Below are 24,784 nucleotides of genomic sequence, written 5' to 3' on the forward strand. Positions count from 1 at the left end.
ATTTTTCTATCTCTCTTTGGGTAATAGTATTGATCTCATTCATAAACAAAACAATATATATATATATATATATTGTTATTTTTCTGTGTAATTTAAACTGCTAAAAGAACATTGAAATTACAGTTCAACAAAAATATATTGCACACTTTATCATTGGAATCAACTAGCCTTTTTATTACTTTAAAAAAAAAAAACACAAACTCTGGTAAATAAAAGGAAATTGATAAAAAAAAAAAACTAACTCAAGTTACAGGCTAGTATATCTTAAATGTAAACACACCCCCCTAACACAAACTCTGGTAAATAAAAGGAAATTGATAAAAAAAAAAAACTAACTCAAGTTACAGGCTAGTATATCTTAAATGTAAACACACCCCCCACCCCCCACCCCCCCAAAAAAAAAATGTAAACCAAGATAGAGGAAAAATTACATGTAGTACTCCAACTGTTAGTGAACTGTCAAATAACATTTATAGTAGCTCCACAAACCCATCACAAAATTTGAAAACAGAACTATACAGACCCGCAACACTACAAGACCAGTAAACCCACCGATAACACAAATGTTTGGAGGTCCTCTAGAAATAGAAGCAAATAGGTTGGCTTTTGCTATATACATTCATTCCTTATTCCTCTTAACTTATTAGCTTGTATGACCTAAATCAGACTTGTGATCCCAGCTGAAATACTTGACTGTGACGATCATTTCTTGTAAGCTATATTCACACATTGATGGTGTTGGTTGATGGCATCTTGAAACCCAATAATCGGACAAGATACCACCTTGCAACTTGCCATAATGATTTGCAACCCTGTTTGAGAGTTTAATTATGTTAGTATATGCATGAAACATCAATCTCGTTATATTCTTCAAAGCATAGATATAAGCAAGTAACTTCATCCAGTCATCTTTAAGATACTTTTCAGGAGCGTCTTGCAAAGAATCACTCAAATGAGGCATAAATTTCCAAAACACGAAAGATTCACTCTAAGATGGTTGTCTGATTATCTGACCAGGTTTAAGTAAATGACTGAAAAGGATGAACAAGAAAGGTCACTTAAAAGTGGGTTGCATATTGCCAAGAGCCTAGCTCAACTGGCACCTTCTGGTGTCTCCAACGAAAACATCAAGGGTTCAAATCTTCCCACTCTCAAATATTGATGTATCAACAAAAAAGAAAAAAAAAAAGAAAAGTGGGTTGCATACTATTTGGTATAGAACATCTAACGTTATCAATTATCATGGTCTGCAACACATCAAGGAATACCGACATGTGCAAAAGGATTGAACAATGTATTCAGAGCTTGAACTATCCTTCAGAATCAGCAGTGGTGAGAATCTAATACATATACTGTTCTTTTTCAGAAAGATGATGTGATTACTCGGACATATTTGAAGAAATTAAAAATAAATTTCCAGAAACAAAATTGACCTAACTTATGGACAACATAACAGATAATCTTGAAAATTTAGAGCTATTGTGCTATGTATTTAGTTTAACTTTACATCAATCTGGAGTAATCTTATAGATCTACTAAAAATCTCAAATTTGATGGCCTATGATATTATTTTGCTGAGTTTCACATATATGGAAAATGAAGCAAAAGATTTGACTCTAGATAATTATGGCCGTTTAAACAAACTATTTTTGTGAATAGATCTCTTAAGTGGACTCAGTTAATGTCAAGTTTAATCTATGTAACATTTACGGGCACTTCCTATTGATTTCTTCCCTGTCACTTTAAAACCTTAGAACACAGCACATTGTGAAAGATTATTTGAGACTAGTTATGATACTGGTTATAAGCATTTGTGAAAACTAGTCTTCCATCTTTTTGTAATTTTCAATAATGAATTGTGACAGTTACCTCTGCTAAGATTCTAATTCTCTTCATCAAGGAAAATTTCAGGATGTACAGCCGCACTGTTGACATTGAGAGCCCTTTTCAGTTTCCGATGGTCTAGGACTTCAACTTCAACCAAGAAATTTGAACTAACTGGTCTATGATCTGAGAGCCTTATCTCTGCCCGCTCGTAGGAAACTTGTTTTATGCCTCTTCCTAACCAAAGTATACGATCACACCTGCATAATATATCAACTGCTCAGTTAGCTAAATTTCTGAGCATTTGTCTAAAGAAAGCTACAGTGTGTCAATCCTTGGTTAATATTTCATTGAACATAATCAAGTTGACTCATACAGTCTTAAGTTCTAAGGGATCAAGCTCTATCACTTGATCTGAAAAAAAAGCTAATGCAATGCACTCAAGTTTTGAGTCCACTTGTTGAGTATCAAAGCAATGGAGCTCAGGATGTGCAGAGAAAAACTGTTAATTCTACCAACCTGACCCATACCAATGTGTTTGGACTACTTTTTTCCAGGCTAATGGGCTAGAATGGTTTCAAAACTAGAAAAACCAACTGGAAAGGTTTGGTATCAGGTTCAAAAGTTTTGACAGACATGCGAACCCAAACAAATACAACAATTGTGTTACCAAAAAAAAAAAAAAAATCATATAGTAATGTATTATTGCCATTTGTTCAATACTGATTTTTTTTTATTAGAACCTATTTTATATTATTTATTTCTTAATAAAATATGTAAACAACAACGCAATGGGGCCTAGATGGGCATTGTTAGCAATGATCCAGCTTAGTTAAAAATTTAACCGTACTTTTACATCCAGAATGGGTCTTCAGATGTTTAGGCCAAATTGTGCAGCAAGAAAAAATTATTTATATAATAGGATCTTAAATGGTTAGATGAATTATTGGAATGATTCAAATAATTGAAATGCTTTTCAGAGTTACTGAAATAATCATTAAAGACAAAAGGCCCAAATCGACCTGATAGTACTAGTCTAAATTGACAACCTAAATCGATCCAAAATGATCACATTTGGATTGGTTCAGTTTGGTCAGTTTGGCTACTATCCAAACCGTAATGTCAGTTTGGTTTGAAAAGACCTCCAAAATCAAACCAGCCCAGCCTTATGTACATCCCTGAATGACACCATGGAAACTAGAAACTTTAAATGATACGTATTAGAGGGGGTGGGGGACAATAGGGCACTGTTTGTTGCATACATTGTGTGCAATTACACACTGTCCAAAACAATCAAACTAGAAAACTTGACTTAAAATCACATATTCAATTGTATTTTGGCAGTGTGTAAATGCACACGTGTGCAATATAATTTTCCCAATAAAAAAATCATGTCAAGTAAAAAGTGTTAGAATTATGGTTAAGTGATTAAAAATTTATCATTTTCTAATAGCTTAAGTTTTTAGGAGAATCGGTAATTTAACAAAAAAAACACAGCTAACTTCTTATAAGTGATAATTTTTGAGTTTTCCGCCATCAATCCCTCTTCCTCAACACCAGGTTCACAATCTTGATAGTCCCAAGAAAGTAATGCTTACCAAGCTGGAGATCTCTTCTTCTCCCCTTCTTTTGGGTTTTCACCAACATATCTATTAGAGTTGATTTCATACTTGTAAGTGGGTGGAAAATCTATCTTCCCCTCTTTCCATCCATCAAATACATGCCCACTATGGAGTTCCTTGCTTAGCTGCCACATAAAAGGATATTATTGAACATCAAATTTCCAATGATGCCAATTTATTTCCATCCATCAAATTTCCAATAATGCAAACTTAAAACATTACAGGTCTCACCTGATCGTTGTTGAGAAGTTCAGCCCACCTCCTTAAAGTTACCAGTTTCCTCACTTCCCCATCCAACATATTGATGCGATAATTCAAATCCCCAAACCAAAATATCTGACTGCTTACAAAGGGATCCAATCATAAATTTACATTCGAGGTAAAAATATTGGAGATAAAATAACATCATATTTTGACCAACTATTGAATAAACAACAATATCTGAACCAGTCTAAACTTGTTATTTTTAGCCCAATTCTACATTTAAAAAAAAAAAATAAATAAAAGCACAGAAGTACTATCTTCACTTTGTCCTCTTTTTGCTGTGCCAAACACAACATTGTTCAATTGTCCAAAGTCATCATGTCCACTTTTTGGGTTTTAAAGTGTATATTCCTAAAAATTAAATGGGTGAAGCATACATTTACAATCAATTTTAGGAAAATTTTTATTGGAAATTGAAAAAACTGTCAAAAAGACTGAAAGCTTTTTTAATTCTCAATAAAAATTTTCCTAAAATGGTTTACTAACGTATGCCCGTTAGTAAAACCCAAAATTAAAATGTGTTTTGCAATCTATAACAATCCCATGTCAATGTCCTAAAATATTATGAAAGTTGAGCAGCAAGCATGTCTACCTTTATTTGTACTTTTTGGTGAGGTTTAGAGGCTTTGTAAACATCCAACGTACTTGGCTACAACATTTTGTCTTTCAGTAAGTTTGTTACTTATGAAAGGAAGCACAGGTGTGGATCCAGTATAGATCATTTATGCATGTATTAATATTTTACAAGTTAATCAATCGTTGTAATTTTCCCCCAAATCTCAAAATCAGAAAAATTAAATCTTCAACATGAGGACAAATTTGAATAATAAAACAGAAACATAGACCTATGACCAAGTCGAAATTCCATGGTGCAACAAGTTTCCTTACAAAATAAAGCTCTCACATGAAGATTTTGTGCTACATAAATGGAATTTCAAATGCGAAAATAATGCTTACTCATGAGAAGGAATTGTTTGTGGTTGATCTGTATCGAAGATAGATGAGAAATGGGTCCGCCGTATAATTTCATTAACATCAGAATTACGCCTCTGTTCAGCCCCATCCTTCTGACCAGAAGTCAGATGAGAACAAACAAAGCACATCCGGGATTGAAACAAAGACATGCTAACAGAAACCGATCCCTACATCAGCAACCACAATTTGGTTAAGACAGCCAGTCAAATCGAAACAAGTAATCATCATACACATATAGTGAAATGTCATCTCCCCTCTACAATTGATGCAATCTCCAGCCTGCCACCAATCACATTGCAATGCATCATAATATGGAGGGCACTGTTTTCTTGTCATAGAAGTAAAAAAATTCAAGTGAACTAACCAAATATTGCTTACTATTTAGTGGCATGGAAGCAGCAACCCTTCATAGCATGATGCAGTGTGATGTAATTCTCTCCAGACTGTAGCAATAATGTAATAACAAGTAATTGTAGAGGTTAAGAACCCAATTATGAAGGTTCTATTTTAGTCTCAGCCATTATGAATGTAGTTTTCAAATTTCACAAGGTTGCATCCAGGAAAGAGATTCAACCTCCACCGCCATTCTTTTTAGTGTGTGTGCATGTGAGGAAGGGGAACACATTTGCTATGAAGGTTGTTGCATTTTTATAATGAAATTAAAGGCACTACCTTATTTCCCATGTAGCCCATTAGACCAACTCCAACAGGAGAAACTCTCAAATTGTTGATATGTCTTCTGAAGCTCTTACGCACCCAAACTGATACATATATCCCTACCATCTGCTTGCTGACAATCCTCACATACCTATGACGTGACTTCAAACAATTTTTGGTAACTTCATTAGTTTGCTGAGCCTGTGGAAGTTCAAGAAATTCATCATCTTCCTCATCAGAAAAAGTTCTGGATACATCAGATAGAGAATCAAGAACTTCAGGCTTCTCTTGCTGCTCCATCCACATCAAGCCTAAGTTACCTGAGCTATGGTTACGTTTCAATCTACTGCATTCTAATGTAAAACTTTTAGGACTTGCTGGTAGAGAATTATCTGTCATGTTAAATCCAATTCTTCCAGAACTGCTGAATACTCTCCGCAATTTTGAATTGGAGGAGATCACTTGAGGGGTTGCATCTAATGAACGTTCAGGCCAGTCTAATCCATTATTCCAATCAATACCATATATTCTCTTCAATGGTAAATTCATTCCAAAACCAATTACTTTATCCAATGCCTCCTTCTCCATGTCATAATTATTTGTTGTCATGATGTATTCATCGTTCATCATCTCTAACGTATCAACCTCATCTGCAAGTACATCAGCAACAGAAGAAGTCCTCATCACCGGGGAGGGTGGGGCACTATAGCATTTGTGTTTGCTTTCAGGTTCCAAAGATTTGTTGAGGGTTTTTCGTATGATCGCCTCCCATTTTGGTATGGGGCTACTATCCTCAGCCCCCAGTACATTCCCGGCATTCAAAGGGACTACCTCTTGGAAACTGGAAAAAGCAAATAGATTATATTAAAATCAGTTGATAGACTATTAAACCTTCTCAGCAGCCAAAAGTTTTACCTAATAAATGACCATTGTATAGAAGAGAGAGAGAATACTTTAACACGCAATGTCAACAGTCCCAAAATCATGAAGGACAGCTGCATGCACTTTTAGTTTTAGATTTAGATATAAAAGATTATATATGTAAAGGGAGAAATATTGCGTCTTAAGCAAACAAGAACATAAGACCATTCAACATGTTGCTTCTTGAAATGTGGAAAAATATTAGGTATATGTTTGTTTCCAGAGTACTTAAGAAATCTGCAGCAACAATATGAGCAGAATTTATTCCAGTTCAAGGAACTTGAAACATTCTGGGTCTGAATGTTGGAGGAAAGCGTAGATGGATGTATATTATTTGATTTTAATTCGTATGCATGTGAATTTAGGTTTGCTTTTTAAGTGTAATACATTACGAATCAACATGCTCTCAGACCCCAAAAAAAAGGCTCTGGGACCCAAGGTGAACAGTAATGAGTCAATTGCCAAAATCCAGTTGGTAGCAGAATCTTTGCCAAGAACAAATGTCAGGCAAGGAAATCTACCATATTGGCTATGCAGTTCAAACTCATTCAACCAAAAGCCTTCCAAAATATCCCTAGACTAGAACATATAAAAGATAATTATGTAGATTAGACATGGATGTCCCATGGTAAAAGATTCACAGAATCATCTTCTGCATGGCTAGATAGATACAAATTCTTGTTAAATCTAAAATGAAGCCTTTGACTAGACCACAAAACTTAGGAACCTAAAAGCAAATAGGGATATTGATGAAGTCAAGATTAAAAGAAGAAAAGGTGTTGATCTATACTTGAAATGCAACCAGCATATACTTGACTTACTGGTAATCTAGTCATGAAAGGTGATAAAAACCTAAATAAGAATCATGTCGAGTATGAATGTGCAACCACAATGTTTGATTGAAGATTTAATGATTCATCCTTTAGATAATTAATCCATATAACCTTAAAGCTATGAAAAGTATTTTGATAATTCTTCATTAGATCTAGTGCACCATGGACCTGGGATCCCAGGTTATAGTTCAAAGATTTGGAAACTCAGGTTCAATTTAGTTACATGTACTGTCTCCTCTAATATCATATGCCTAAACTTTGTTCTCTCCATGCTTATAAGTAATCCAAAAATTCACAAATATAATATTCATTTAGGATTTAAAAGAAAATCAAATTGTATAACTTTGGCTTGTTGAGATATCCCTTGCATGCTAAATCAATCTAGTCTCTTTTACATGGTAAGAGACTCAACATACAAGCTAGTAGTGTGTACAAATAATCATGAATTCAAACAAAACCCAAGGAAGAGATCACCGTATTCACATAAGAAAAAGAATAAAGCTCAATAAATTTTATCAAAAGAAGAAAGAAATACCCAGTTCTCTGCAATATACTACTGATTCATTCAATTTTCTTAGGACATCCCAGCATCTGACTACAAAGTTTGTCATTTTTTAAGGTCAGCATTCTACTATTTTCAACATATTCTACCTGAAATTATTAGTGAGATGGTTTTTAATATAATTTTTTTTTTTTACTATAAAGTGTTCAAAAACATTGATAGGCACTATTAGCTTTGACAATCAAATGTATCTTAGTCAAGCACTGAAGTTTATACAAGACACAAATTGACCATCATCTGATGAAGCACCAGTCACGGGGATGAGGAAGTACTCACCCAAGAATGTAAATATCTGCTGGCTCTTCTGTACAAAGCCAGTCATCAATCTCAAGATCTTCACATGGAAGTCTTCCAGCAACATTCCAAGTACCAATTGTCACCCTACAGTAAATAAATGTCATTATAAGAATCCAGTGAGAAATAAAATAGTAATACCAATAGATAGCATAGGCAGGTCACTGTCAAACCTCACATCCTTTGTATTTATGTACTGCGCACGCAAAGTTTCTGATTTTCCTCTCCTGTGTCGTAACTGATACCCCTTGGAAGGTATATCTGCATGAATGGAAATCAAAACCAAAGATAATAGCTATCAGATGACAAAATCATTATAATATTAGGAAACTATTTCACAAATTATTAAGCTGATTGACCAAAAGGTTTCTTTGGCTCCATTAAGATTTGAGGGACTAAGATGGAACTAAAGAAAAATGCTAATATAATTTCCATGATCCATACAATTTTTCAAAGCCAAAGTCACATAAAAAAGTTAAACAAATTCTGACCATGGTAGCCGTCAGCTTAGAATAAACAATTAGAAATGTTCAACAAAGAAATAATAGCAAAACTATATAGAAACAAAATAAGGAAGATCACACAGATGAAAGTTCCACAATTTTTAGTATTTAAACCAAAAGGAGCTTAACTCCTTAACCACAGATGTTCTTTGAAAAAATAAGCACTGGTAAATGGTAAAACATTCCAGTAATAGTAAATATGACAGAAAATATGCATACTTTTAATTAAACATGAATAGATATTGAGAAAGCAGTTTCATCCTAATAGGACCAATCAATTAAACAGAAAGCAAAGTATTGCCTGTTTGACAGGGAAAAATGGATTGGTTCCTTTGTATCCTATGGGCCTGCTCCTCATCCGCTTGCATGTTTGCATCTTTAAGAGAGCAAGCTGGAAAAAAGTTTCAGAAATCATAATCAAGCACAGAAGGCAAAACAAATAACTTGCAGCGGTAAACATGCTAAAACCCTACCATCATCTTCACTCTCAGTTTCAGTGTCAACCTCATCTTCGCTAAAATCATACACCTTAGGCTGTATGTTTAACCATTTCTTCACCACAATGGAAGGCCAAAAGGCCTGCAATCAAATGTAATTGGCCAAATAAATCATCAAGAATCATATCTATACTTATATACAATCTTAGTGTAAAAGAAGTCCTTGATGACTTCAAAACATACCTCAGAATGCTTCCCTCGCCTGGTTCTCATTCTCTGAAGATCAGAAACTTTACACTAGAAGCCAGAAACACTTATTTACTAGACTTTCAAGCCACAGGTCCTTGAATCTTGAAACAAGCACAAGCATGCAATTGTCACTGTTCTAGCAGATAAATAATCAACTAAGAATTTTCCAAGACTTAACTATATGAGAAAGTCTATGGGTAGGCTTATTTAATGCCCAAAAAAGGAACACTCATGCGAGGACCAAATAGAAAGGACAGAAAAAATCTGGACATATCTAACAGACATCTTCAACCTCAAGTTGCAAAAAAAAGAATACTCAATGGTCCTTCCTTACGTTGCAATTTTCCAAATGCATAACATAATAAGAAAGATATAGTTGAAAATTCAATAGCAGACCAAAAAGTTCAATAAAAGCTAAAATGTCCTTTTCATGACAACCAATGTGTAGTCCTAAAAATCCGCTGATGCTACAGCTATTTGTTTCAGCAAGGTGGTGGGAAAAATAAGCCATTGACAGGAGAGAAAAGTATAATATAATCAAAGAAACCCCATTAAGAAGAAATCATATATTCAATAATTGCCACCAATTTAATGAACCCAAAAGCTAACTACACATAAGCATTAAAAACAATCCAACTGGCTGCTCACAACAGTGCAAATTGCTGACTCATCCACACACCTTAATCTGCAAATCACAATGATCCAACAACAGTAAGCTAATCTCACCCCACACACACACACTTAGATTCAATTCAGAAACCAAAGCCACAATGTATCTGCCAATAACAAACAGTGGTTTAACACTAGCAACTATAGACCTATATATCCTAATAATAAACACAACAATTATATGAAACATGATAACAAACCTTTCATATCAGTCATTCACAGTCACAGCCGAGATTTGCAGTGACCCACCAATAATAAATTTCCTGCAACATAGAATAAATTAATTAAACAAAACAAAGGGGTTGACACAAAAAAAAAAAAGAACCCAAGTCAAATGGGTAACTAAATAAAATAAATTAAAAAATAATTATGCTAAATCACAGCTGTAGACTAATTGGTAGGTCGGTAGACCTTTATTTGTTTTGCTTTAAAAAAATATTGACCACTATCTAACTATATAATATATTATAATAGTAACAAAGTAATATTATATACAAATTGTACAAAAATGGGCCATGACATGAAATATTAAAAATTAAAATACACGTGACCACATTGGAGGACCCAGTGCGCACTATATGTGAATGTGATCAACTATGAGTCTGTTTTCCACTGTTATAAAATCCCATCCACGGTTTTGGCTGGCAAACATATACAAAATGGCAGACTCAAACCGTCCCAAGGAACAAAAAAATAGGACCAACAACGTTAAAGACTTTTGATAACAGCCATGCAAATAGAATAATAACCAAATGGAAAGCCAAGGGTTTTTTTTTTTTTTTTTTTCCTGAGAAGCCAAGAGTTAGGAAGGAAGGTACAATTTTTTATGTCGGGGAAATTATAAGATATGATATTATATTCTGCTGTCCAGCTAAAATTGGGTTTTGAAGATATAATTTTAATTATAATTGTGAAATAGTGTTTTGAGCTGTATCTCACCACTCATGTAAGTAATACTCATGCAATTTTTTTTATAACAAATTTCATAATATCTGTGGGTTTATTATTTTTTCTCTACCATTCAACGATTTTTGTATAACTATGAAATTTGTTGAAGAAAAAAAAAATTGGTTTCCGTAACATTACTGCATTTAAATATTGAAGTTTGAGGGTGTGTACGGCAGCTGTACAAATCGTGGGAGGGAATTGGTGGGTTTTAGTTAGCTCAATTGATAAAGTTTCTAATGGTTGTATAAGAGATTTGAGGTTTAATCTCCACATATACCAAAAATTGATTGTTGTCTTTGTTTGATGATAAAGATTTATAATCAGAAACGGACGCTATAGGTTGAAACTCTAAAAAAAAAAAAAAAATTGTGAGAGGGAATTGTAGCATTTAGGACTGGAAATATCGAGGGTCCAGTTTGTTCTGTTGGTGTGTGGAGAGGTTGATTATGATGTCTCAACTCTCAATTGTGGACTTATCATGTCATTGAACATTGGAAATGATGACAAATTATTAGGGTCGGATTGAAAGTGTTTTTGTTATTAGGATTTAGGAATGTATCATCTTTTTATTTGGTTTTGTTGATTCTCCTCAAAAATAGAAAAAAAAAAAAAAAAAATTTTTTTTTACAATAAGTTAAAACCTGTCAACAAACCCCAAAAAAAAAAAATCACAATTTTTTTTTTTATAATTACTGAAATAGCCTATTATGAATCTTGTGATTGGTGTGTTAAAAAAGTAGTATGATGTTGTAACTCAACTATCCAATCTATCAACAGCTAACAAGTTAAAAATTTTGTATTCATAACGTACCTTGAAAAAAAAAAAAAAGTTTCTGTCAGGGTTGCTCTTATAACATTTGTTAATAGATAATTTTAGAAAAAAATTTATACCACTTAAAAAAAAAAAAAAAGACAGTCTTTTTACTTATAAAAAGTTTCAAAAAATATTTTCTAAACTAATGCTCTCAGACCATTGGTTAAATTTTCCCAAAAAATAATAATACATAAGTAAATATCATATTATAAAACATTCACTATGTGTGTGCGCGCGCGCATGTGTGTGGGGGGAGGGGTTTGAAGTTACACTTAGTACAACTTTAAGTATTGTTATACTATTCAATATTTTTTTATTGGATTCAAATTTTAACAAATTCACCGTTGGAACAAAAATATAAGACCAATAACGTTAAAAACTTTTGATAACAGCCATGCAAATAGAATAATAACCAACTGGAAAGCCAAGAGTTTTTATTTTTTATTTTTGAGAAGCCAAGAGTTAGGAAGGAAGGTACAATTTTTTATGTCGGGGCAACTATATGATATGATATTATATTCTGCTATCTAGCTAAAATTGTGTTTTGAAGATATAATTTTAATTATAATTGTGAAATAGTGTTTTAAGCTGTATCTCACTACTCATATCAGTAATGCTCATATGTAACTTTTTTATAACAAATTTCATAATATTCCTAGGTTTATCATTTTTCCTCTACCATTCAATGATTTTTGTATAATTGTGAAATTTGTTGAAGAAAAAAAAAAATTGTGTCCGTAACGTTACTGCATTTAAATATTGAGGTTTGAGGGTGTGTACGGCAGCTGTACAAATTGTGGGAGGGAATTGTAGCATTTAGGACTGGAAATATCGTAGGGTCCAGTTTGTTCTGTTGGTGTGTGGAGAGGTTGATTGTGATGTCTCAACTCTCAATTGTGGACTTATCATGCCATTGAACATTGGAAATGATGACAAATTATTAGGGTCGGATTGATAGTGTTTTTGTTATTAGGATTTAGGAATGTATCATCTTTTTATTTGGTTTCGTTGATTCTCCTCAAAAATAGTTTTTTTTTTTTTTTTTAACAATAAGTTAAAACCTGTCAACAAACCAAAAAAAAAAAAAAAAAAATCACAATTTTTTTATAATTACTGAAATAGCCTATTATGAATCTTTTGATTGGTGTGTTAAAAAAGTAGTATGATGTTGTAACTCAACTATCCAATCTATCAACAGCTAAAAAGTTAAAAATTTTGTATTCATAACGTTCCTTGAAAAAAATAAGGGTCTGTCATGGTTGCTCTTATAACATTTGTTAATAGACAATTTTTAAAAAAAATTTATACCACTTTCAAAAAAAAAAAAAACTGTCTTTTTACTTATAAAAAGTTTCAAAAAATATTTTCTAAACTAATGCTCTCAGACCATCGGTTAAATTTTCCCAAAAAATAATAATACATAAGTAAATATCATATTATAAAACATTCACTATGCGTGTGTGTGGGGGGGGGTTTAAGTTACACTTGGTGCAACTCTAAGCATTGTTATACTACTCAATATTTTTTTTTATTGGATTCAAATTTTAACAAATCCACTGTTGGATTAAATTTTCTTCTTATACTATACATATTTGCAAAATTTCAAGATAATATAAGATCAATAACTATGTCATCGATCAAATGTTTAAATTTTTAATTTTTTGTATTTAAAATTGTGCGTAAAAGATGAGTTTCTAGATCCAATAGTAAATTGCATCCGATTGGCACAAAACTTTGTATGCATTTTAACAACATAGAGAGCATATAATCCAACGATGAGATTTATGAAATATTAATTCAATAAAAAGTTATTATATATTGTTAAAATGTTTAGAATTACACCAGGTGTAACTCTAGACCCATCTCATATATTGATTTGCAAAATCTCTTCAATCTTCTACAAGTAATCTAAACTCCTCTCCATCTTTCCCAAATCACAACTCCCACTTCTTCCTTTTCATTTTATCCTTCTCATCCCTTACCTTCTTCTTCTTCTTATCTTTCACCCATTAGCCCTTCTTACCCTTTGTTAGCTTCAATTTGGTTTAGATAGAGGGTGAGAAGTAGGAGAGATTTGAATTTGATGCTAATGCCATGGGATTCTATGTTCTCTCACAAGACAGGGGAAAAAAAGATTAAGGGAAAAAAAAAGCATAAAGAAAAAGTATTTTAACGTTGTTTGTGTAAGTCAATAAACTAGATAGAGAGCAAAAATTGAAGAAAGAGAACCTAAGTAATAGTATTTAAGGTACTATATCTAAGTTTTGCCTCTCTCTCTCTCTCTCTCTCTCTCTCTCTCTCTATGGGTTTGATGACTCCATGATGAATATCAAAGCCTAAGAATCGAACTTTAGTTTGGAAAAGCTTGATTTTTGGAGCTGAAACAACAAGACCACTAAGCTTGATAGTATGGAGAAATGCTCTGAGATGCTTCCAATGTTGGTTCAGTGATTCTGAAAAAATGAGTACATCATCAATGCACACAATTATGTTACTAGAGAATGGATTGAAGATCTCATTCATGATATTTTGGAATTTAGAAGGTGCATTTTTGAGACTAAAGGGCATTACATTCCATTCATAATGGCCAAAGGGTGTTGTGAAGACTGTCTTGTACCTATCAGACTCTTTGATTTGTATTTGCCAAAAACCACTCTTCATGTCAAACTTACTGAAAGCCATTACTTTGCTAAGCCTGTTAACCAAGTCTTTCTTGTTGGGAATTGGGTATCTTATCCATTCTAAGACTTTGTTAAGGGGCTTGTAATTGATGACAAGTCTAGGGACACCTCTCTCTATCTCAGCATTTTTTTGGACATAAAAGACTGAACAAGACCATAGGGACTACTTGCTCTATAGTTCTAACATGGTAATTTGTCTTGAAGCTTTCTAACATACCATGAAGATTTATATATCTGGTTGGTGGGTACTTTGGGGATATTCCAATCTCCTAGTTTTAGATCTATATCTGATAACTCATATGCTTCAGAATTGAGAATTCCATCATCTTGAGGGATCTCAGGGAGGGATGATCTAGAGCTGGTAAAAGAGTTACTTCTAAACAACCTATTCATTGTTTTGGATCAAAAGCCTAGTTAAAACAATCACAACCTAATTACCTTTATCCTCAAACTTCTAGATCTATCCTTAGATCTGAAACAGGGTGTTCTACAAGATGATCGCCTAATTTCTTGCTCACTTCAACCTCTTGTTGCCACCATCCTAACTTTTAAGCCTAAACGCCTCACTCCGGCTAAACGGCCACTCGGCTTAGGACACCGAGACTTACTGGGTTGACAAACAGCATAGATTCAGTCTTACGTGTCTCAACAGTACACATCTGCAACAAATTGTGGGGATATATATATATATATATAGAGAGAGAGAGAGAGAGAGAGAGAGAGAGAGAGAGAGAGAGATCTATGAAACTTGACTAATTATTTTTGGATATAACGCATATGTGACTATTAGTGTTTGGGAAACCATTAGTATTTCATGTAGTCATAGTGGTTGTAGAGGTGGAGGTAGTGGTATTAGCGACAACAGAGGTCGTGTTTGTAATAGTAACAGTGGTGGAGGCAAGCTGTGGTATGCTGATGGTGGTGGTGTTGGGGACTATGATGATAAGGATTAAAGGCAACGGTGGTATCCAACTGTTACCAAAAGTTTTCAAAAATATTAAATTACTACTCCAATTGAAATCAGTTGCAAAAAGTAAAATTTTTAAAATTATTTTCATTATTTATTTTAATAATTTATACAGTATTTGTTTTGATAGAAGCTCGACCTTACAAGACGTGCAACTTAAAATAATAGTTTTCTTTTATTTTTGCTATTTTATTGTTCAATTTTCAATATTTTCTTCAATTTCACAGCTTTATGTATTGCTTGCAGCATTTAACAATTTAAGCCACGTAAACCTGTAATGCCCAAAGACAAGGAGCAAGAAAATGGAAGCACTAATGTGCCATCAAACCAAGTAAATTTGGTCCCCAATGCTAAGAATATTGTAGAAAGATTGTCAATATGCATCGTATTAGAACATTCCCATCATGTGTTCTATAAATATGCCATTTTGACACATCAAAAAATCTATTTTATTATTTTAACACATCATTTTACAATTCACTATTCATCACATTTTCTATTTTTCAATTCTATACATTAAAATAATGTATTAAAATATTAAAAAAAACATCAATAAAAAAATATATAAAATAAAAACCCACCACGATACACAAACACAAGCATAGAACTGTAACAAACCCACCATCATAAATAAGCACAGCCTGCCACCACCACCCATAGCCACAGGTACAATTCGCCACCACCAACAACAATCTACCAGCCACCACCACCACCCAATACTACTTTAAAAAAAAAAAAAAAAAACTCCAAAATCAACACAAAACTCTAAAAAAAAAAAATGAAGAGATGAATCAACTCCATTTATACAACCCAAATCACATAGAATCAACCCAACTACACCACCACTCACAATCACATGGAATCCATGACTAAAAAAAAAAACTTACATGTGATCTCCACCAGTCAACCTCATTGGTGAGGCCAAACTCCACGGCGACGGCCGATCTCAATGGCAATGGTCTAGGTGGAGAAAAAGAAGAAAGAGAGAGAGAGAGAGTGACAGGAAAAAAAAAAAAAAAAGAAAAAAAAAAAGAGAGAGACAAAGAGGCGCAGAGAAAGTGACAAAAAAAGAAAAAGAAAAAAAACAGTGAGAGGTGAAGATTCTGGAGAAGAAAGAAGAAGAAAAAAGGAAGAGAGTGTGACAGAGATGAAGGGAGTGGCAAAAGAGAGAGAATAAAGAAAGTGACAAAAGGAAGAGAGAGAAAATGAATACATTTTTTTTTCTTTTAGCATTTTCATCCATACGGTTACAAAGATGGAACGGTACTGTTCATGTGTTCAAAAAATTATAACATTTAGAATATCTCATGGGAGGGGTTTTTTGGTGTTTGGTGTGCCAAATGCCAAATATTTGGCATTTGGCACACCAGATAGAAATGCTCTTAAGGTCATGTTACAATAAAGAACAAACCAAACATCCCTTTAGTACACTCAATTTGGCAAATACAATTGATTGGCCTCTTGGGAACCGATGAGGACTCTAGTTTATGTTCTGAGATTACCTGATACACAGTTTTTGTCAGCAAGATTGTGCATTTGGGGTTTACATGACAAGGGTGGTTACTGGATACACAAGATGACCCTACCTTGAAAAGCTTACTCATCATTAAAAAAAAAATTGCAAACATTTCGAATACTCTATATAACTTAGATTTTATTATTTATTTTTAGAATCAACTTAGAAAGGTTTGGCCCCTCCACAGTCCACTCAACTGATACTCGCTAATATATGACTGGCCACTAACAAAAAGTTGAAGGAACCCAAAGAGAAAAATTCATAAAGAAAAATGACCTTGAAATGACATTTAAGTAAGTTAAGGCACCTTCTTTCTTAAGCTCAAAAGCACATAAACTCTTTCCGTTGTAAAGTCTGTCTATCTTAAATTGTTAATTAAAAGTAAACCTCGTGGCCATCAGTCATGAGAAAATGTTTTGAGCTAGGCATCACACAATCATATTTTTGTATTTTATATACATTATGCAAAGTGAAATATGCATACTATATCACATAATAAAGTAATAAACTTATATACATTTATTTTTCAAAAAATTTATTACTTATTGTATACAAAACTTAAAATAATAGAGAAATATTACGTTCACAATATTTTCACAATAAATTTTAAATGACAGGTTGTTACAAGTTTTAATTTAATAGAGATTTGTTGTGAAAATGTGTTAAAATAGAGAAATGTTACGTCTATAATACTTTTCACAACAAATTCATAGTGGCAGATTATTACAGGTTTTTAATTTAACTACTGAAATTACTTTATTATCCACCAATAAAAGCAAAATAACAACTTGGCATTTGAGATTTATTATGAAAATGTTGTAGAAATAGTATTTTTCTTAAATATATATATATATATATATTTGTTAATTAACTTTTAAAGTATACTCTACAGTAATAAATTTTTTACAGCAAATAATATTCCAATTTGATTGAAAGTTAATACTTCTATGAACACTATAACAACTGTACAACTAAAACAAAATTTAGTCAGTCTATTATGAATAAATTCATTACAAATATTCGTTGGGAGTCTCCAACTAGCAACACACTACATCAAACCTTGGATGCTGTGAAAAGTGGGCAAAGGTTAGCTAGGGCATTTGCTATAAGAGTTCCCGCATTTTGATGGACGGGTTCTAGTCCAAGAATAAGATTCATATAGGCATTTGGAAATTGGAATATAGGTCTTGAATGGTGATTGTAGCATTAATGACGAATATCAAAGAATGTTAGTAAAAGAATAGCATATTAAAGAGGGATGGAAAAGAATAACATATTCAAGCCAATGTGTTGGTTAAACTTAAGGAACCTTAATTTCTTAATTTTTTTTTTAATCCTTATAACCCCAATTTACTATTACAAAGGGTTTTTTTTTAGTGGTACTCTGATTATGTAGTATATTATAAGTCTATCTAGAAAACTTTATATACTACTTTTGTGTTCGGGTGTTCTAATAAGTATTACTGTTTCTTAAAATAAAATAAAATAAACTCAAGAAACCTATAGCCCTTGAATTAGGAGAGCACAGTAAGATATTCTAAAGACTTACTAAAAAAAGAAACCGTCACTAAACAAACATGAATAAGAATAAGTTATAAGCAAATATAATCTTAGTTTCTAAAATACATGCGGAGCTATCAACCACTCGGGCCACCTCTCCAAAAGATTGTTTCTATTTTGTTATTATTATTTTTTCTACCGAATAGAACATGGATATATCAGTTGATTGGATTTAAATATGTAAAGCTATTATGAGAATGTGTGCTGATTCATATATCCAATATATGGTTATGAATTATACAAGAGAAGTTTCAATTATGACCAATCCTTTTAGATATAACATAGATATAACTATTGTTTTCCTTAATTATGATAAGGGTTAAAGGCATGTCAACTTAATTAGCGTAATGATCCAATGCAATACAAGGTTAATAACATTTTAGCTGATTCTCAACAAAAAAAAAAACGCTAAGATTTTTGCTAATTACTAATAAATTTGGAATCAAATGATAGTTGTTTCCTAATAATATAGAACAGTATTTGATGTATTTTTTAGTTAATGTAGATAGAAGAACAGTATTACCGTATTATTATTATTATTAAATTCAGGATCAAATACTGTTCTATATACACAGAGGGTCGAACTAAGGAATTCTTCTAGGTAGGATCAACTGTCATTTGATCCCAAATTTATTAGTAATTAGCGAAAATCTTAGCTAAAATGTTATTAACCTTGTAGATAGAAGAATATTATATTATGATTATTATTTAAGAGAGTTTTCTCCGTTTGTGATGAACATTTTGGTGATTCAAAAATACCCTTACACTTTACATCTAAGTAGAGACAAAACTGGAAGATAAATCGAAAAAAACACATTTTTAACTCCCACATAAGACATGCCCGACAAAATTGTAGCATTCTCTCGTTAGTTTTCGAATTGAACTTAAAATGTATTCAATTTGTTTCTTCCTTAATTCCTCTTCATTTTGTTTCTTCGAATCGCCTCACCCACTTTTTCATGCATCTTATTCTCACACAAACAGCCCCCAAAAGAAAACCTCTAAAAAACCTCTGCTTCACCCCCCCCCCCTCTCTCTCTCTCTGCATATGTGCCTAGGGTTTGTAATGTTGCGGTAGATATTGAAGAATAGGAGATCACATTTAGGATTAGGAACCGGGAAGGGAAGATGGCAAGCAACTGCCTAGCAAAAAAAAAAAAATGAAAAAGTTACTAGTAATTAGCAAAAATCTTAACTAAAATGTTAGTAATTAACCTTGTAGATAGAAGAACATTATTATTTTTTTTATTTTTATTTTTTGCCAATTATAATTCGTCTTAGCCCATAACATATTAGATCTTTTTTACCATTAAAGTTTTGAAGTAGAAGTTAAGATTTATATATATATATATATATAATGGATTTGGTAAAGTATGTTGTTTTAGACTTACTTAGTTACTTTACATGATAGCATTTTGTTTTGTTTTATGTTTTTCTTGCACTGAACTTGTTTTTCCACCTCCGTAGTCAAGCTGATATGGCTAATGTGACACGCACGGCCATTTTAGTGCAACTAGTCTTTTTTATTGACAGGTTCTTGTTTTTATTGGAACGCATCTTTCCTAAAGATGAATGCATTTTAGACCGTGCACATCTAATCAGTATTCTAGCTCAACATGATGCATGTGAAACTCGTCTCTTTCACCGATAATTGATTTTGTAAAATAATTTTACAAAATTACTATTTCAGCAAATAATTTGAATGCATATAGCATGTTTCACAGAGTATAGTATATATAGCCCCACTCCCTAAATTTGAGATGGAATTGGCTTGTGTCTGGTCTTTTAGTGCACTGATCGCAACATGATATGAACATATAACCAAAATTAGATGTGCAAATTGCAAAGAGGAGCAGTATATTTACACTGTGTTTGGACTTTGGATGAGGTTATTATTGGAGAGAAGAAAAATTGGTGAGAGAAAAGTGGAGACTAAGAAAAATATGGGGTTGTTTGGTTTAAAGAAAGAAAATGTGATTTTGATGGGGCCCGAAGCCCGGACCTACCAAAACATAATCCCCCCAAGTCAAGAAGCAAATCAAAGAGAAAATGGAAACAACTGCTTTGGACGAAAATGTCATCACCACAACATTCCTATTTTTTTATCGCTCACTTTTTCATCTCCCAACCAAACCAAACTGCGCTAGACATATGGTATCCAACGCACCAAAGAGGCAAGCTTTTGGCCATTTGATACGTAAATTGCAAAAAAAGCGGGCAATTGACAACTACAACACACCCTTTTGTATAGAAACTCAAAATTGAAACTGACAAAATACTATTATGTCTTTTAGGCACAAATTAGTGTAAATAAAAAGGATGGGTCTCCTATGATATCACCAACCTTTTGAATTGATCTCTCTAGGGGTTTATCAGATTTTAGGTCGACTCAAATACACATAAAATAGTCAAAGAACGATACATGCACTACCGAACCCACTATTATCTTACACACCACCACAAACAAAAATCCCAAAAAGAAGCATAAATAATATACCTTGAGCAAAGACCCAACTTGTCATTCTCAACTTAAGAGAGAAAAATCTTAAATTTGCAATCACTTTGTGCTATGTGACCACAAAGCTTTGGTAGCCGATAAGCGATAAGATAAAGAAATCAAGACGGAACAGTACTACTGAGAATGACATGCACTATATATCCTGGGCTGACCCCTCCTTAAATTAAATGGCGACGAAAATTGATACATCTTTTTGAACCTTTGAGTTAAGAAATCGATTATTCAATACGAAAAGGTGCATATTGTGATGGAATATATGTTGTAACAAATGGTGCTATCATTGATTAAGGAAATTTTGGTTTTGAAAGCAAGAAATTTAATTTCATTACATAGGCAACTCATTTTAGATGTTAATTGTGATTATTATTATTATTATCCAGCAACAATAACAAGCATTTCTGCATTTTAGTAAGTTTGACTTTGAAGGTGAAATATATAGATTAAGATCCGGTACCAGGTACAATAGCAATGAACGGTTAAGATTAAAAGTTACTTTTTGCAAAAAGTAACTTTCAATCTCAACTATTAAATAAAAAAATATTAAAAAGAAGTAAAAAGTTAAAAATGTAACAAAATTTGTGAAGGAAGTAGTGTAATTGCATGGTGCAAAAGCAATTGCACCTGATCTCAATTCGAAATATATTACAAGTGTTTCATAGCCATCTTTTGCAGAGTTGGGTTTTAGTACTTGACCAATCGGTAGTGACTAAAGAAAGTATCACATGAAAGCAATTTAATTAGGAAGTAATTGTTATACTTTAATTAAATTTATTTTTTATATTGTTTAGGGCAATTCTAGGTTTCAACTAAATTATTGATTAGGAGGTTGCATAGACTAACAACTCGTTACAGGTAATTAACCGCAAGTAGAAAAGTGTAAAGAATCATATAAATTCAAGGAAATTAGTAGTTTTTTTTTTTTTTTTTTTGAGAAACAAATTAGTAGATTTTGAAAAGGGCAACTTCGTGTTATTTTTTCCTTTAATTAATGATATATATTTTCACATACATAAGAATTCGACTAAAACAGTACCATGACATAACCCCATTTCATTTTCTTCAGCATTAACTCTTACTATAGTATTTTGTTTATTTTACTTTGGATTCGAATGTTCACTATTGTGCTTATATTTATCCAGGAAACCTTATCTTAGTCACACTACTTCATCTGCAGTCAGAACAAAATTTAGTAAGTAAGACAATTTTTCGTCAACATCAATGGTATCAAAAATCTCAACCAAAAAATAAAAATCAATGGTATCATTAATCATGGTCAAACCAAAGGTTTGCGCGGACTATAGGCTCTTCTTTTGGAGTCCAAATCTTCTGTCTCACTTTTCCTGCTCCACTCTATACTCCACCAATAAATACTTGCCACATGATACTATTAATTAATAACTGTAGGATTAATAAGTCAATAATGATAATATTTAATTAATTAGGTGAACATGTGGTAAGTATTTATTGGTGGAGTATAGAGTGGAACAGGAAAAGTGGAACAGAAGATTTGGACTCCTTCTTTTGTTCTCCAAAAAAAAGGTTACTTAGTAAAAGAAAAGGAAATAATAAGAAGTAAAGCCAAGGAATAATCGTGTGGGGCTTTCATTTTCCTTGAAATTTTTGGGGTTAATGGCACCATCTATTTAAAATTGACAAGTCCTTGGAGGATTCCTCAACAACATTATTTTTCATAATAACTCAGATAGACTTGTTTATTGATAAGGCAATGGTGAGTTGGTGATTACCTTTAAACTTCTTTTCACAAATTTAAATACATCTCTCTAAGAAATGAACGTTTTGTTTGCTATTACTGCATAAAACTTTCTCATTATATTAGCAGCATACTAATCATTAATCCGTGTACACGAGAAAATTTGATAATACATGTTTAATTAATAAATATTAATAGAAAACTAAATTAGATAATTTGTAGAAAATAAAAACTTAATTTAATTAGAATTTTTTTGGAGAATATCAAACCTAATTCAATCAGAACTTGTAGTATTCCCATGCATACACAGATTAATTAAAAATTGTATGTAAGGAATTTATTTTAGTAATATTAGCGATATTAAGCTATTGTAATAGTTTTTTTTTTTTTTTGTTGAGAAACAGCTATTGTAATAGTTAATAAGCTACATGATATAAAACGCATTAGTTTTACATGTAATATGTGTTGGTTTATTCTAATTAATTTTAATTAATATGCCACACAAAAAAAAAAATTATATTTGTGTGTGTGTGTGTGTGTTTTATGATGATGATGTGGAAAGATGTGTCCTTACAAAAGCTTACTTGACATTAAAAAAGAATCAACCAAAAAGTTAAAGGTTTTCATTTTATATTACTGGCCACTAACATGGGCAGTGCACAAGAAACTTCAATATAAAAATATATATATTGTACATATTTAATTAATAGATATTAATAAATAAAAAGTCATATTAGAAAATAACATAGCTAATTTAAGTAGAATTTATTTAGAGAAGAGAAAACCCAATTTCATCAGTTTGGTATTGGGTTGCTTTATTTTTTTGGAAAAAAAAATTGAATTCTTTATTCTTTTTTAGATAAGGAGATAGTGCTCGAGGGGGAGAGCAAAAAGTGAGTCTAATTATAGTTTAAACTAATATAGTTTAGTTTACAAATTAAAAAAAAAAAGAAAAGGGATATATGTATATATATATATATAGACATTAAAATGATAACATGAAAAAAATATACACATGATGATAAAAGTGATGATATTTTAATGTTAGAGACCTAGTGAGCTATTATCTAGTTAACAAGCCAGGTCGGAGGCCGAAAGAAAAAACCTTAGCCCATGAGCAATGCCCATTTTGTCTTTAGCAGGCTAAGCTACTAGGTTGGGCCTAATGGGCTACTCATGAGTTTGTATTAGTATTTTATTTTATTAGTTTTTATAAGGAAATAATCAATTTTTTATAAGGAAGTAACTAATTTATTTTTTTAAAGGAAAGAATCAAAGAATTTAATGCTTAATTAAAATTTTTTTACAATCAAATCTATTTAATTTTTTGTCTTTATGATGGAAACCTATTTAATTTTTTTATTAAGGCTTAATGGTTTTTTATTTTTATTTTTTATCTTCTAATATAAAAAATGTCAAATAGTTAAATCAAAGTTGCTTAACCACTAGAAAAATATATATTTAGTAAACTAATTTTAAAACAACCACTTTAAGTATCTTTAGTAGTTGGGAAGAGTTCTCCTAAAAAAATTCTTTTATAATACCTTAAAATCTATCATTCATACTCCTATATATTTTCGTTATAAATTTTAAGTTATTGAGCTAAGTAATTGGATAAATTACTAGGCTAGCCTATCAGGTGCCCGTGGGCATAAAAATTAACCCACGACCTGACCCACTGAGCTGATGGGCTACTCATGGGCCTCAATAACAACAAGCCAGACTGCCCATTACAAGGCCGAAGGACTACCATGTCAAGCTGTAAGCCATGGGTTATTCGGTAACCTTTATGTCTTGCATTAGAAACCTAAGAATAAAATGTGCATGATGATATATATTGTTGTAAAAATCATAACATTTTTTACAACGGCTAAAAAAGTGACATTATAGTGCCCTCAATGAAAGTGATGTTGCAATATTCTCAACTCAATAAGTTGTGAAATTTGCTTGTGTTGATACTTATCAAATAAATAAATAAATAAATAAATTGCTAGCGTTGTTGTATTCTAAAAGAGAGACTTTACCAAGGGAAAGTTTGAAGGAGCAAAAAATAAAATTCAGAGCAAAAACAGTAATGGCAGGCAAGCCCCAATTTTTCACCATTAAATTGCTAGTAAACCCTGATAAGTAATGAAAACTACCAGCAAAAACACTTTTTTTTTTTGATAAAAGCAAAAACACATTTGATTAGACAGATGCAAGAATTCCTCTCCACCCACCATATTTTAAAACTATATTATAAAAAATGCATGTAGCCCC

General features: G+C 32.2%; 1 protein-coding gene across 2 annotated transcripts; it reads right to left on the minus strand.

Annotated features, from left to right (window-relative positions):
- Positions 1-416: 416 nt before the first annotated feature.
- On the minus strand, positions 417-10,029 carry LOC111992295 (type I inositol polyphosphate 5-phosphatase 2). Of its 2 annotated transcripts, none has more exons than XM_024024167.2 (12): positions 10,011-10,029; positions 9,136-9,242; positions 8,929-9,034; positions 8,757-8,846; positions 8,126-8,213; positions 7,935-8,039; positions 5,358-6,183; positions 4,668-4,852; positions 3,678-3,786; positions 3,423-3,571; positions 1,870-2,084; positions 417-812 (listed from the first exon to the last, which is right to left on the minus strand). In XM_024024167.2, the coding sequence occupies exons 2-11, from the start codon at positions 9,163-9,165 to the stop codon at positions 1,883-1,885; spliced, it is 1,890 nt and encodes a 629-aa protein (XP_023879935.2). In that variant the 5' UTR covers positions 9,166-9,242; positions 10,011-10,029; the 3' UTR covers positions 417-812; positions 1,870-1,882. The 2 variants fall into 2 exon arrangements, with proteins under 2 accessions (XP_023879935.2, XP_065628528.1); XM_065772456.1 differs by lacking the exon at positions 10,011-10,029 and adding an exon at positions 9,821-9,937.
- Positions 10,030-24,784: the final 14,755 nt, after the last annotated feature.

Source organism: Quercus suber, unplaced genomic scaffold, assembly GCF_002906115.3.
Source record: "Quercus suber isolate HL8 unplaced genomic scaffold, Cork oak 2.0 scaffold_59, whole genome shotgun sequence".
NCBI lineage: Eukaryota > Viridiplantae > Streptophyta > Magnoliopsida > Fagales > Fagaceae > Quercus > Quercus suber.